Source organism: Pelodiscus sinensis, chromosome 7 (genome assembly GCF_049634645.1).
Source record: "Pelodiscus sinensis isolate JC-2024 chromosome 7, ASM4963464v1, whole genome shotgun sequence".
Lineage (NCBI taxonomy): Eukaryota > Metazoa > Chordata > Testudines > Trionychidae > Pelodiscus > Pelodiscus sinensis.
In genome coordinates this window covers 74,502,498-74,518,317 of record NC_134717.1, presented here as the reverse complement: position 1 = coordinate 74,518,317, position 15,820 = coordinate 74,502,498, and the positions used below count along the sequence as shown (strand labels likewise).

The 15,820-nt window shown below is 37.4% G+C and overlaps 1 protein-coding gene across 7 annotated transcripts in view; it reads right to left on the bottom strand.

Moving 5' to 3' along the window:
- PARD3B (par-3 family cell polarity regulator beta) overlaps positions 1-15,820 on the bottom strand; it is a 604,960-nt gene that overhangs the window by 127,721 nt on the left and 461,419 nt on the right. For 6 of the 7 annotated variants that reach the window (XM_075934322.1, XM_075934323.1, XM_075934326.1 and 3 more), the window contains one exon: positions 9,257-9,367. The exons of the other annotated variant lie outside the window; for it this stretch is intronic. In XM_075934322.1, coding sequence (XP_075790437.1) covers positions 9,257-9,367 — 111 coding nt within the window. The remainder of the gene's footprint in view (positions 1-9,256; positions 9,368-15,820) is intronic. 7 annotated transcript variants of the gene reach the window in all.

Genomic DNA, 15,820 nt, shown 5'->3' with positions numbered 1-15,820 from the left:
CCTTTTTAAATATTGGTGTCACGTTGGCTACCTTCCAGTCATTAGGTACGGAAGCCGATTTAAAGGATAGGTTACAAACCACAGATAATAGCTCAGCAATTTCCAATTTGAGTTCTTTTAGAACCCTTGGATGAATGCCATCCGGTCCTGGAGATTTGTTAACATTAAGTTTTTCTATTTGTTCCAAAACCTCCTCTAATGACACTTCAATCCGGGACAGTTCCTCAGATTCATCACCCACAAAGGACGGTGCAGATTCAGGAATCTCCCCACGTCCTCAGCCATGAAGACTGAAGCAAAGAAATCATTTAGTTTCTCCACAATGGCTTTATTGTCCTTGATTGCTCCTTTTATAGCTCGATCATCTAGGGGACCCACAGGTTTTTTAGCAGGCTTCCTGCTTCTAATGTACTTAAACATTTTGTTATTTCTTTTTGAGTTTTTGGCTAGCTGTTCCTCAAAATCTTTTTTTGCTTTTCTTATTACATTTTTACACTTGATTTGACAGTGTTTATGTTCCTTTCTATTTATCTCACTAGGATTGAACTTCCACTTCTTAAAAGATACCTTTTTGTCCCTCACTGCTTCTTTTACATGGTGGTTAAGCCACGGTGACTCTTTTTTAGGTCTCTTGCTATGTTTTTTAATTTGGGGTATACATTTAAGTTGGGCTTCTATTATGGCGTGTTGAAAAAATTGAGCCTGTAGTATTGTAATAACTAGATATCAAGCATGAAAAGGAAACAAACCACAGACTTTCCAAAAAAGCCTCTGGATTATAGTACAATTGTTGTCTCAATGAAGGATGAACCAGTGAGACTATACTACAGGAATGAACTTTGGGGTTCTTTAGAGGGCCAGCCTATGATGTATTGGGAAGTGCTGAATGGACAGTGGCATCTGGGAAAGAAGCCTGGTGACTGGAGAAAAGCATCCTCTGCCAAATAATCCATACTGTGTGTCAGTCTCACTCCCCCTGCCAATACAGTGCTCAGCTCTCAGCCAGACCATTCCAGATTCAAGACCCAGATTGGCACTGCACTGGTGTTGTCTTTTGTGGCCTAGCAGTATCTAGCTCCTTGGATCTGTCAGAGCAAATTCTGTTTTAGCAACATAAATTGGAATCAGAAAGCTCAAAAACTGCCACTTGGTTTAAATGTGATGTGAACGGTGGGAGAGGATTGCTGACATCAGTCAGTCACAGCCAGCTACCAGCCCCTCACTGTACAATGGCAAGCTTTTATTACACGGTCTGGTGTCTATAGCAGCAGCAGATCTAAAATGAGAATCATTTAGAATCAGTGGGATGGGATTCATCTGTCCTCCTGTCCAGTGCAAGTGCCGCCAGCGTAATAAACAGAAATCTGATAACTTCATACTGTCAGCACAAAATGAAGCGATGACCTTGACCTGTGCAACATCATCCAGTAATTTTTTCATAACTCCTACATACCGTGCTACACTGCTATGAGCTAATAAGAATCTACAAGTAATTAACTGGAATTTTTTGAAAACTGAAGCCTTAATCAAATATGTATTCTTATCAGGGTTCCAAGGCAGCAATAAATTGGGACATTTAAAAAAACTGGGATCTAATCCAATGTGTGATCTGATCAGGGTTCAATGGTTATAATAAATTGGGACTGTTAAAACTGGGATCCCATCCAACACTTTATTTTGTCTAAAGCACAGGACCTAGCTGTACTGCAAAGTCAGGAATATTCAATGAACAGTAATGCCATGTTGGATTAACCCTTAATAAATAGTGATTCAAAAACACAGAAGTCCCAAACAAGTAAAGTTTCCCTATATTTGAGCTGGGATAAAAGCCAATTACCAAGATTTTATCAACAAATCAATATGATCATCTTCAGGCTTTTATTTTTAGTAAAATAATAATACTCAAAAGACTTAGCAGCAGGCTATCGCAGAAGCACAAACGCCACATGGATTTGTTAGCTATCTGCATGGGTAGGTTTTAAAATGTACTGAACAGTTAAAACTCTCACATATTTGTTTTTTGAACATCACAAACATCCACTTCTCATTCCAAACAATAGCTGGCAGATTGCAGCTCATGTGGCTATTCTGGTTTTCATTTTGATTTCCAGTAACAAACAAATCACCCATAATTAAATAAAATGAAATATATTCTGATAGAAGAGGAATAGATTTTCACTTACTAGTTTTCTCTCAAAGTGTTTTCTCTCTGAATGTTTTTATTTCCGTAAGATGCATTTAGTTTGTACAGGGATCACACAGCTGCAAAATTAAATTTCAGTTTGCCAAATATCAAGAACACATGTATTGATTTAAACTATGAGAAGGGCAACAAATGCTGCAGCAAATAAGACAAGGGAGAAGGTTTCATTAGCCTTTGGAAGGAAAATTCAGAATCTTCAATGTAGAAATTGAATCCAATTAACTTTCTCTAAATTTGAGATTTGTTCTTAACAACCTTTGGTTCAGGCCAGCTGCTGAAAATAAGGACCATTCTTTTTTCTTTACTTCCTTTCTGCATAAAAACTTTATACTACTTTTTGAAATCTCCAAATGAATCCCAATGAGAAACACAAAACTAAGTTTATTTTGTTAATTAAACCTACCTCTCATAAGGAACCAGTGCAGAGCATTAGTTTGTACACAGTCTGTCTTAATACTCATTAAGTCATATGCCATTTATTAAAATCACCCTGGGTGTCAATAAGGAGCTTCATTTAGTGAAATTTTATTCTTAGATTTGTAAGATGTTAGAATGTTGGAAAGAAGACTTTGGTCTCAGCAGGAACACTCCAATAAAACAAGCCAAAATTCACAGGAAAAATAGCTCTCTTTCAACTATTATTTACTTTATTCTCAGCTGAAAAGAGAATAAATTACTATATGTAAAGCTCAAGTACCTAATATATTTTTCTCACTTGTTTAACAATAGTTTTGAAATGTTACAAAAATAAAAGGTATTCCCACTGAAGGGAAAAAGCCTTGGTTGGAAAAAAAAAAAGTAAATGACTACCTCTTCTGGTACTTAATAATTTACTAAAATAAAATCATCTTGTTTTTAAAATGTAAAAAAAGTAACAATTTCATAGCAACTGACCACGGACATATCACGAATATAAATTTGACCTAGGTTGGTGAGCATTTCAAAAAAATTCAGCCTCCGACGTAGTATTTACTTTTATTCCTTTTATGAGCAAAGTATAGCCCTATGGAGTAGATAGCTAATTATGTCAAAAGCCTTTGAAGCACGAACAAAATTATATTTAAAATAGGGCCTCACTTCAATGAACCACTAACTTGCATTAGAATCATAGAATCACAGAATCATAGAATAATAGGACTGGAAGGGACCTCGAGAGGTCATCGAGTCCAGCCCCCCGCCCTCAAGGCAGGACCAAGCTCCGTCTACACCATCCCTGACAGATGTCTATCTAACCTGTTCTTAAATATCTCCAGAGAGGGAGATTCCACCACCTCCCTGGGCAATTTATTCCAATATTTGACCACCCTGACAGGAATTTTTTCCTAATATCCAATCTAAACCTCCCCTGCTGCACTTTAAGCCCATTACTCCTTGTCCTGTCCTCAGTAACCAAGAGGAACAAATTTTCTCCTTCCTCCTTGTGACACCCTTTTAGATATTTGAAAACCGCTATCATGTCCCCCCTTAATCTTCTTTTTTCCAAACTAAACAAGCCCAGTTCATGAAGCCTGGCTTCATAGGTCATGTTCTCTAGACCTTTAATCATTCTTGTCGCTCTTCTCTGTACCCTTTCCAATTTCTCCACATCTTTCTTGAAATGTGGCGCCCAGAACTGGACATAGTACTCCAGCTGAGGCCTAACTGGTGCAGAGTAGAGCGGCAGAATGACTTCACAAGTTTTGCTTACAACACACCTGTTGATACAACCTAGAATCATATTTGCTTTTTTTGCAACAGCATCACACTGTTGACTCATATTCAACTTGTGGTCCACTATGACCCCTAGATCCCTTTCCGCCATGCTCCTTCCTAGACAGTCGCTTCCCATCTTGTATGTATGGAACTGATTGTTCCTTCCTAAGTGGAGCACTTTGCATTTCTCTTTATTAAACCTCATCCTGTTTACCTTTGACCATTTCTCTAACTTGCTAAGGTCATTTTGAATTATGTCCCTATCCTCCAAAGAAGTTGCAACCCCACCCAGTTTGGTATCATCTGCAAACTTAATAAGCGTACTCTCTATCCCAATATCTACATCATTGATGAAGATATTGAACAGTACGGGTCCCAAAACAGACCCCTGCGGAACTCCACTTGTTATCCCTTTCCAGCAGGATTTAGCACCGTTAACAACTCTCTGACTACGGTTATCCAGCCAATTATGCACCCACCTTATCGTGGCCCTATCTAAGTTATATTTGCCTAGTTTATCAATAAGAATATCATGCGAGACCGTATCAAATGCCTTACTAAAGTCTAGGTATATGACATCCACCGCTTCTCCCTTATCCACAAGGCTCGTTAGGAAGGACAAGCTACCAGCACAAGGAATCAAAGAGTTGGGCGAGGAAAACCTCCTCACATACAATATTAGCATGAAGTTCTGACATACTTATGTGAAGGTTTAGTCGTGTATGCCACTACAAGTGAGGAAAGACTAAAGGAGAGCGGAAAAAAGAGAATAAACTGACATCCGAAATCCCCATTAACCAATTTAAACCCACAGTAGCATCAATCATAGAATGTAACACAGGTTTCAGAAAGAGAAGGTAAGGTTGGTTTTTTTTGTTTTCATTTTTTATTTGTTTTTTGTTTAGGTGGTAGGCTCATTTCCCAGCTCTGAAAGAAACTTCCTTTTGTAACTATGGATAAGTCACTAAATTGGCATCTGTAAAATAAAAAATATGATACTTTCCCTTTCTCCCATCCTTTATCTTTTATACCTAACCCGTAAGCTCGTGGGGCAGGGTCTGAGTCTTTAGTATATATTTTTCCAACATCTCACACAAATGAACACTTAAACTTGGCTGGGATTGCTAGGAACTACTTCTAATATAAACAATAAATAATTAGAGCTGATTGAGAATTTTGCAGTGGAACATGCCAATTTATCAAAACAAACTTTTTGCAGAAACTTATTCACTTTGTTGGGAATGTTTTTCTGGTCCAGGAAGCAATTTCTAGCCAAAACCACAGAGAAACCCATGCCAAAATAACCAACAGCCTGGTGGTGAGGGCTGGGATATGGAAGATCCAGGTTTAAGAGCCCACTCATCCTGAATTGGTGCAGGGACTTGAATCTGGTCCGTCCCCCCCCGCCGCTGGTAAGTGGCCCAATGAACATTTAATTATTTCATTCTCACATTTTTTTCAGGAGCAATTTTGAAAGCTCTTAGTTTTGTTCTGATGTGGAACTAAAATAAAACTGAAAACCTTAAATTCTTTTTGCTAAATGGAATTCTTGCTTTCTGGCCAGCAGCATAATTAACAATGATGGCATTTTATCTTCACCTTTTAGTGTAGGGTGTGTTGATGGTACAAAATTGGAAAGGAAAGGAAAGGAAAGGAAAGGAAAGGAAAGATGTGGAATGTCAATGTCAATAGAAGTTACATGATTACAACATTTTACTTCATACAGTGTACAGTCTAATGCCTATTGGACTTTATAAAATAGTAGTTTACTGGGTAGAGGGCAATCCCACTCTTCTAAGTTGCGAATGCATTTTCTACTGGAAAACACCACCCACAGAAATCTTGTGCCTTTGGAGGGATGTCAAATGTCCAGTGTATGCAAAACCAATCTCCCAAAATCATGCCACCTTCACAGCTGTCGGGATGCTGAAATTCCCTTGATCATTAATCCTATCACACCCTTCTCTAAAATCAACGACTCTGACCTCTTCCACTAACACCTGATATGCACAGCTCGGGGTCTGAAAAAAATATGTCAGATCAATGTATACACACGTGTGGAGGAGGAGTACTGGTTAGTGTAGTAAGCCTTTGAAAAACCTGGGCAGTCAGCATTTCACTGAAATACAACCTCAAGCAGCTAAACTAAGTTTGTTATTCTAGGGATGGAACTGAGACTTCAGAATAAAAATTACTCATGTAACTATTCATGGAAAGGTAAAATTAGCTAGGTAATTAATATCACTTATGAAAGTCAAAATTAGAAAAGTAATTAATACTTTGCTCAAGGTTAGCTAGGAGATTGTTTTGTTTACAGTTCTGTAGTCTATCAGTCTACAGTTAAGTACTTGTTAGTTTTGTCATAAATACACTTTATTCTACACAAGAGTGCATTTGGGAATATGATGCTTACATTCTACTAAATCTTTAGTGAAGCTTGGTTTGTTAAAGATGAGACAACGCATGCAGAATTGCAGTTAGTGAAGTCATAGTAGCAGCAAGATCTATAGTGTAAGCTCTCCACATGGTATTCTTTGCCAATATGTGCATTAAAATCTTAGGCTTGAATTACATTACACATTATAGGATTACTGAATCTTGGGACGTAGCTATAAAACCCATCTTTACTGTCTTCATGAGCATCATCATTAGGTGGATAGTCAACAATCTAAAGTACTCAATTTCCTTTAAACTGGGTTACTTATCTTGAGGCTGATCTTAATCAACCCCTCATATCATTCTTGCACACAAACATGTTTGAGAGAAAACCAGCTGGAGTGTACACTTTTCCTTTATTACTGATAAAATCTTTGTCACCCTTTGATCAGCAATGTAAGATAGGGTTCAAGAGTCAACTAGTAGATAATCTTGAACTACAAAACATATAGAACTATGTTCTTGTTTTAGTTAGAGAACTGGCATGACTTGCTTGTATATACAAAATACATTATCTGCTTTTGGGATAATACAAGGATTTTTGCATGGTGTAAGCAGGATTACCTGAAGGAAAGAGGCTAATATTACTATTTGTTTGCTATGTGGAAGAAGAATAAAATAAGCAAGTTAAAAATAACAGATAAGTTCATCAATTTCTCAACACACCTGCTGTTCTCCATTTCACTTCAATTACTTCCAGGTCAGAAAGTTAAATCGTTATTAGGGAAGAGAAAAAGAATGAAGAAGATACTAGGCTGCCTGTTTGTAATACCTCCTTACCAACTTACTGTCAGTCACTGACTAGGATTTTTTTTAAAAGTAGTGAACACCATAGAAATGCTAAGAACAATTGTCTCATGTCCACTTGGAACATTAGCCCTTTGGACAGGACTCATTCCTTTCACTCTGCCAACATTTTAGTAAATGACACTGGCCCTTTAACAGATGGGAGACATACTTATTAGCTTTCCAGCATCCTAATAAAAGACACTGGCTTCTTTAAAATGAAGGACACATACTTCTCAAATTGCCAGCATCCAAATTGGGAATCAGCAGTTTAAAATAAAGGTGGCACTCTACTGCCTGGCAAAATCAGGGATACGCTACATAATTTTTAAAGCACATGGTATAAATCCTACCCTGCTATTATTTAATTTAGATAAACTACCTATTAAAACATTGGGTAAGTATATCCAGTATCAGTACTGCAGTAACCAGATAGCCTACGATCTCCTGAATTGAATAAATATTATTAGTAACCACTGAGATATTTTCCCCCATCAAATCCCACTACAGTAGACTTCCGATAATCCGGAACCTATGGGACCTAGGGGGTGCCGGATTATCAGATATGCCGGAGTATCGGGAGGTACTATAAGCTGGTTATGTATATACTGTATACAGTATATACTGTATATAAAGTGTTCTTAACCCTTTTTATTGCTCATACTGTATACAGTATAGTGTAATGTTTTAGTTTTTTTAACCCTTTTTTACCCTTTTCGTTCAGTTCAGCTGCTGCTGCTGTTACCTTGTGACTCATTTTTTGCCGAAGCTCACTCACTAGGCTCTTGCCATTTTGATGCCGGACTATCAGGAGTGCCGGACTATTGGATGCCGGACTATTGGAGTTTTACTGTAATTACCAAGTCACAATGTGCAATAGCCCTACAACCAGGTAACTGTTCATAAAGGGAGGGTAAAGGTCTTATGTAGCTATTGACCAGCAACACAGAGGCAGAGCTGTTCATTTAGGGCATGTCTACACTACAGCATTATTTCGAAATATCTAATTTCGAAATAGTTATTTAGAAACATCTTTATTTCGAAATAACGCGTCTACACACAAAATGCATTTCAAGATAGAAAGTGAAGGGCCTATTAAGCATGTGTGACCTTTATTATATTACAACATGAACCCAGACATTAATTTCTTCCAGAATCGTGAGTGAATAAAACATACAAAAAGGAGGAAACATCATAAAGATGAATATATTAAGGCTACAAATGAAGCATGAAACCTATTAATTGGCACCATCAGAAGAGGCCTGGAGCATTAGAAACCACTATGGAGGTTGTAGGACGAAAGGGATCCTGGAGGCCCATAAGAAGCTGCTCCTACTGCCTTTGGAAGGGGGAAGGAGGCAGGGGAGCAAAGAACACCAGAAGTAGCAGCTCTGGTAGCTTTGGGAGGGAGGGAGGGAGGAGAGGAAAGTGAGGCCAGACCCCAGGAGCAGCTCCTCTTATTGGCCCTGGGTAACATAGGCCCTGTAGAGGCGCTGCTGCACCAAGGTGTGCAGAGAATGCAGTAAGCACTCTTAGGCTATGTCTACACTACAAAAAGTGCGGAGCATCCACACTTCAAGCGTGTTTTTGAGCAAGAAAATCTACAGTCAATCGACAGAACAGAGGGCTCTTTGCAGTGTAGGTATACCTCCTTCTACGAGGCATAACTCCTTTTGGCACTACAGCTCTTGCTCAAAAAGGCATGTGTGGACGCTCCGCGGGGATTTCTTGAGCAAAAAGAGCCTATCTGAAAAAGCACAGGTACTCTGATGGCCATTCTGTGAATGGCCATCAGAGCTTTCTTGCACAAGAGCGTCCATGCGGTGTGGACGCTCTCTTGCACAAAAGCTCATCCCTACTTTGCAGACTTCTTGCGCAAAAACCCTGAAGTGTAGATGTAGCCTCCGAGAAGCAAAGGAAGCAGAACAGATACTGTTATGCATTAGCCCAGGACAGCAGCAACCTCATAATGGGAAAGCCAGAAGACTGGCCTAACACTGTTGCATTGCAGAGACCTTCTGGTCTGAGATGGCTTATCACTGGCCCAGGCCTGGAACAACTGCCCTGGCTTTTTCTCCTAACATAGAAAGTCCTTGCTTTCTGTTCTACTCAACATAGATGTTTACATGATTTACTCACCTTTCACGTTCATCTTTCATCTTTTCTAGTTCTTCTTCTCTTAGCGTGCCATGTTTGGGATTTCCCTTCTGGTCAGCTTTCCCACCTTTCTCCTCTTTCTTTTTTCCAAATCTGATTAAGACGTTAGGGAAGGGTCAGGGAAAGAGGAGAGAATTAATAGAAGAAAAATGCAATATTTACTGAGCACACAACAAAGTAACTTGGAGATTTAAGTTACCAGAACATAGTGAGCTATTGCCTTGAGTAAGGTATTTAGCAAAATAATAAAATAAATTACCAATTACTCTGATCATGGACAATTTACATAATATTTGATTATGAATGTATTTGAACCTTGAGTATTTTAAAGGCATTGTGTGTTACAGAAATTACCAGCCCTCAACAACGTAAATAAAAATGGTTGCTAAGCTTTGCTATTATTAGCATGCATTTCAAAGTAGCTGAAGGGTCTTCTTACCCTGCAAACAGGCTCTCTCATAACAATCTTCAAAGCAATCTTATGTGCCAACATACAGAGTTGACAACACATTCTACTTCTATTGGTAAAAATTCTCACTCATTTGCATATGGCTTTAATTTAAAGACACAGGGTTGTTTAAAATCACAGGAAGGTGTATTCAGCATCAAAATAAATCTTGCATTCTTACAAGATGAGAGAGAGTGAGCTAGTTCTCAAAAGTCTTCTTTTAAATGCTTCCACTTTCTGTCTAATAATATATTATTATTTAATATTTAGATTATGAGATTGCCCTGAGACATCAATCACTCCTGGGGTTCTACTGAACTATGCCCTGTATAAAGATATGCAAAACTATATTGCTTTCTTCAGAGAGCTTGTAAGAGGCTATAAAGTGGCAGAGCTACATTTAATTTCTCATTGAGTAAAATCTTTAATACACACGGCATTATGGGCCACCAAGTACTAGTAAACCACCCACGCCCCAAATCTGAAATTCTGAATTTCATAGGTCATATATGAACAGTCGTTTTTAATCACATTCCAATCTTTCAAGTGCAAATTAAGGCTAATGATTTACAAAATTATTTCTCCATTGAGGATGCTGTATTTTAACTTCATTAATATGCCTTTTCAAATGGTCAGTAACATTTCCTCAGTGATCTTTCTTTTATCCTTCTCATTTTTCATTTTCCGCCATACTGCCTCCAGTATGATAGCTCAACTGCACCACACACATTTCAGTTGTAAATCGCATCCCTCACTAGACCAAAGCTGAAATCCTGTGAATGTTCTGTCACACCACATCTACGCTTGGAGCTAGAGGTGTGATGTCCAGCTCAAGGAGACATGCTCACGCTGGCTCTCACTAATGGGTAAAAAATAGTAGCGTAGCCACAGGGAGCAGCAACACAGATTCTGTTTTCCCATAATCTGCGGGGGGAATGCAGCAGCTAGGAAGAGACAGGTAGGTGCAGGAGTTTGAGTGTGAGAAACAGTGATTGAGAGAGCGTGTGTGTGTTAGAAAGAGAGATGGACACATAAGAGGTGAAAGGATATAGGCATAAAAGAAGAGCTAGAGGGGAACTTGCAGATGTTATTTCATACAAGAACGTAAGGAAAAAGCCAACCAACCTCCCCGCTAAAGCACACCCACTTTAGTTCAACACCCCAGAACTTGCAGGATGGCTGGGAAAAGATTCTGTTTTCCAGCACCTGCATAATCACTGATGATCTCTTATAGCAGTATCCTCAAGAGAGGATGCATTAGCACTTCAGTCCTGGCCCTGGTCTGACTCTGGCACTTTGTATTCTTCCTGCTTACGGTTCCCCTATAGCATCAATTACGGGTTTGTGGAGTTTAGGATTTGTGTAGAGTATTTACAGATTTGGAAAATATTATTCTTGGGCATCGTGTATAGCTGCAGGGAGGTAAAGCGAGCATGTAGCATACAAAATTAAAAAATTTTTTTTTGAACACTTCTGACTTTCAAGTCTGGGTATTATTTGTTGCTTACAGAAGACATTTCTTTTTAAATAAAATGATAATTTAGTTTGTAATAACAGCCAGTTTCATTTCTCTTTGCACAAACACAACAGTCTGCTAGTATAGCTACTGCGGCCACAAATTGGTAAGGTCAAATATAATTATAAACTAGCAATGGTGGGTTGATCTTGATGAAAACCAGTATTTCTGCTATTTTTGACTTCACCCTGGAGCTGTGTGGGTTTACAATAATTACCTTCCATACTAAATACAAAATATGTTGCTTAAGGCTGGGCAAATCTTCTGATTTTGGTGTCTTCTGTTCATTACTGAACCCAATCTATACTTTATTACTATTATTAGTAATTATTATTACAGTATATGTTTTGCAGTACAGAAAAAAATTAAGCATGGATATTAAGAGTGTGTGTGTTTGTATTTTATATCTGTATCTATCTATTTATCTATCCAACGTTTTTTAAACTGGTGTTGGATTTTTATAATCACAAACTATCCAGCATCTTTATTGATTGTATGTGTACCTCATGTTCTGAAATGTATAGTATTTGCAAAGGTTCTCGGATGTGTTCTAAATTACCAGAAATAGGCTGATTACAATTAACTTCTAGTTATTGTAATTTTGCATAATTTTGTGCAATCCAGGCTTAATATTTCTCTAACTTTTAAGGGAGAAATTCTTTCCTTGCTAACCTTGCACTGGGCCTGATTCTTTTCCCACTGCAATCTATGGCAAAACTCCCACTGAGTTTAATGGTATGGAAGCAAGCCTCACAACTGCGTTGTGTATTAATCAAGTAAAGAGGAAAGTTCTGTGAAAAGTGAATGGCTTTGGGCCTCAAAGTTTACAAAATCTTCAAATGACAAATAACTTGATTACAGTAAATCCTACATTTTATATTAAAATGATTGATATAAGTATAAAATCATTAGTGAATACAAATATTGCATACCAGTCTTTAAAAGCTCTTTCCACTACACTGTATTGCACAAAATTCTCTGAATATGTGACAGAATTGTTAATTATTCAGAAACTTACATAGCAAATGGAGGAATATAATCAGAAAGTCCAAGGAATGGATAGATTTTGCATGCCCCCCTAGACTGGTTTGTGGGGAATGTAGCTACTTAAATTAATAATAGAGGAGAAAAAACAAGCAGAAAAATTAGAAATGTATGTGACCGACACAATCTAGTGATTAGCTGGTGTAATACCTTTGAAGGAAGTTGTAGCTGTAAAACCATTAGTATGCTTTCCACCTTACAAGGGCAATATTCCAAATGCTCTGAGCACACTACTCCTGCATGCAGATGCAGAGAGAGGGATTTTCTTTACGTGATCTGCCCTCAGAAAGATGGAAATGAGTGAGTCATCCTAATGTGAAAGCCCATGTACTATTCTTGAAAACATGTTGTACTACTCAGATGGATTTCCCTTTGCTAGTATTAGCTTTACCCATTGAAAGAAATCACCGACGTCCTGAGAATAACTAAGGTATTTTCCACTGAGTGAATCAACCCTTTGAATACCAGATGTGAGATTTCTTACTGGAATGTTTATTACTATATTATGGGTTCTGGTATATAAAGAGGGAATGTTTATTTTTATAGTGAATTTCAAGAGAAATGATGGGGGAAAAATGCTACTGGACTGTTCATACTATCAACATCTTCCTCCCTTTTTAAATTTGAATATTTCAAGGAAACCTTCTGTTCTATGGTCCTGCTCTGGGGTTAGTGGGGAAAATGTCTTAAACGTAAGATCTAAAACTGTGGTCATGGCAACATTTCATTTCTGTATTGAAAAGTGAGTTTCCAGATCTCAAACGTGTTGATATTTGCTTCAAGGATTAAAAAGCAGGGAGATCTATAAAGTCCCAACACTTCTAAGCGGGAGAAACATCTGCTGTGTAGGGTCCCAAGCAGCTTGCTAGCTAAATTCTGCAATTGGGAATTCTTTAGTTAATTAGGTTCCTCCTATCGGTAGGTGTCACTGCAGTTAATAAAGAACAGAATTGCAAACAGCTGTGGTAAAAGAAAAATAATTCAACAGGGTCCAAGACATGAAAAAAAAACCCCAAACCCCAACCTATACACACAAATCAACACTCCCACAAAATCTTGACATTTATAGAAATCATTTGAAAAAAATTCAGCATGATTTGTAAGGCGTATATGATAGAAACATCTATTTCACAGTAAATGAAGAACATAAAGCCCATACTGACATTATTAAAGCATCTCCACAACACTAGAAATATAAAAATAACCTTCAAAATTAAATCTGAATGCAAGTAACAGTGAATAGGTGAGCAAGAATGATAAAGATACTAATAAAGTCTGATTTTCAGGTCCACACAGCAACTGTAAAAAGCTTATTAACTGCCACTACTGCCATGTGTTTTAAGTGACTTTATCACTCTTGAAGAAATACACTCTATAACCAATGCGGTGCTTTGATTACTTTCATACATACATTTTTACAGGGTATTAGACATCATTGTAAAGATCTTTAGTGAGTCAGATTAACTACTTGTAATTACTGCTCCAGACTCATTTTATGTTTATGTTTATTTTAACAGCAACATTAATTAAATATTTGTTTTACATTTTTAGTGTTTTTCTAAATACCTAAAAGGGTTATTAAATGTTTACTTATTGGGCAGAAGCTAAGGAAGCCGTACAGTAGTATTGGGAGTAAAGATTTTGCTGACGTCACCATACTACAGCGAATATGTAGCAGGTTTCTGAGAAGAAGCAGGCAATAGGAGAATAAGTGCATAACTATAAAGTACAAGCTAGTCATCATTTAAAATAAAGCATTACAGAAAATAATCGTCTCTCTCCAGCAAAGATGCATGCCTTTCTTTTCCTCCATGCCTGGCACCACTCTTTCCACAAACTAAGAAGGAGCAAGAGGATCTAAGCAGATTTAATTTCTTTTGCTAGCAGGAAGTGGTTAAATAGATATTCTGGGATTTTCAAGTTCATTCAACCTGCTTTGGATCATGTCAGAAGTGGCACTGATCATAGAATTATTTCCAGATGGAAGTAGTTCTAAGCAGTAAACTTAATCGAATGCTATGTTCATAGGGCTGCTAAGACAATCATAGAATACTATGTGGAAACAGAAAGTGATCTGGCCACAAGCTAATGACTTTAATCATATGCAGTCCAGGTCAATGTATTTGATTTTCTGTAACTATAAATCTGATGTGAATTTTTTAAATGAAGGCCTAAATTTAGCTGTATTTTGGTAAATCAAAGCACGCTCATGCTAACTATGTTCAAATCCACTCTGGAGGGAGTTCAATTGCAGCAATGAAATAGTGGGGTTTAACTGATTACAGGCAATAGGAAAAGGAAAGATTAAACAGAAAAAGTTGATATTCAGAAGATTTTTTCCCCTTTATTAAGGGTAAGCAGTCTCATTAAAGAAGCCTTTATTAACAACCCTGATATTGGTTGCTGATGTTTTTTATGCCAATTTTGAAAGAAACAAGGACATATTTTTTATTATATTCAACTGTTGGGAACTAGAAGAAAATGACTGATCCAGATTCAGCCCAATGGGAGTAAAACTTATCTTTTTAAGAACTCTGATTAAAAACAAAAAACAAAATTCCCCCACCCTCTACTTCTTTGATGCCCATATTAGCATCTTTTTTCCAGCATGCTGAATTAATTAGTAGAGTGACAAAGGAATTAGTCCTCATAGGATCAAAGCTAAAACCGTATTTACTGGAATTTAAAATTAAGATCACAGAACATTAACCCTCTATGTTCTATGTAACTATCTACACCACATATTATCTACCTTCTGAATTTCCTGACAAAATAAACCAATCATGCAGTATTTCTGTTAGGGAAGTTCTAGGAAGAAAAAGACTCTAGACTCAAAAGTTGCCAAACCAGAGAAATTTTCCATTAGAACACACGAATGTTGAAGTGTTTATTTTTACATACTGCTAATCATGTAAATTCAGAGGCATCATTAGAATGAAGCAAACAGAGTTCAAGGAGGATATTTCACAGCATTTGTATAAATACTTGGATAGCAAAATTGTTACTACCTTTAAGAGTCTTTCAAGAAATTCTTAGTACCAAATCTTCTGAGATGTCTGTTTGCTACAGTACTTAACAAATACATATCTATATTAAATACAGAGAATCAAATGAGAAAGCTAAATGTCAAAAGCATGACCTACATTACACAGTGAAGCTCAATAGTGCAACATCTACATGAAAAGCTATCAAAAATGGTCATCTAGGGCTAAATGTATCCTGGTTTTGGTGTTTTGGATTTTGGTGCCACAAGACTACTCGTTGTTTTTCAAGTTATAGACTAACATGGCTACCCTCCTGAGACTGATCTCTGAGGGTGGTTATTAAAGATAACAACAGTTTAATATATTTATTTTTGAAGCAAGTGATAATATATTCACATTGTATGGGGAGGCAGGAATTGTGCCTTTACTAAGTGGGGTTTTCCCGTGACATTAACTAATGGTAGGAAATCTATGACATCAAATGGTGATCATGCTTCTGTTTCCATGGTCAGCACAAACTAGTGCTCACATCTTCTAATTAACATTTTTTCCAT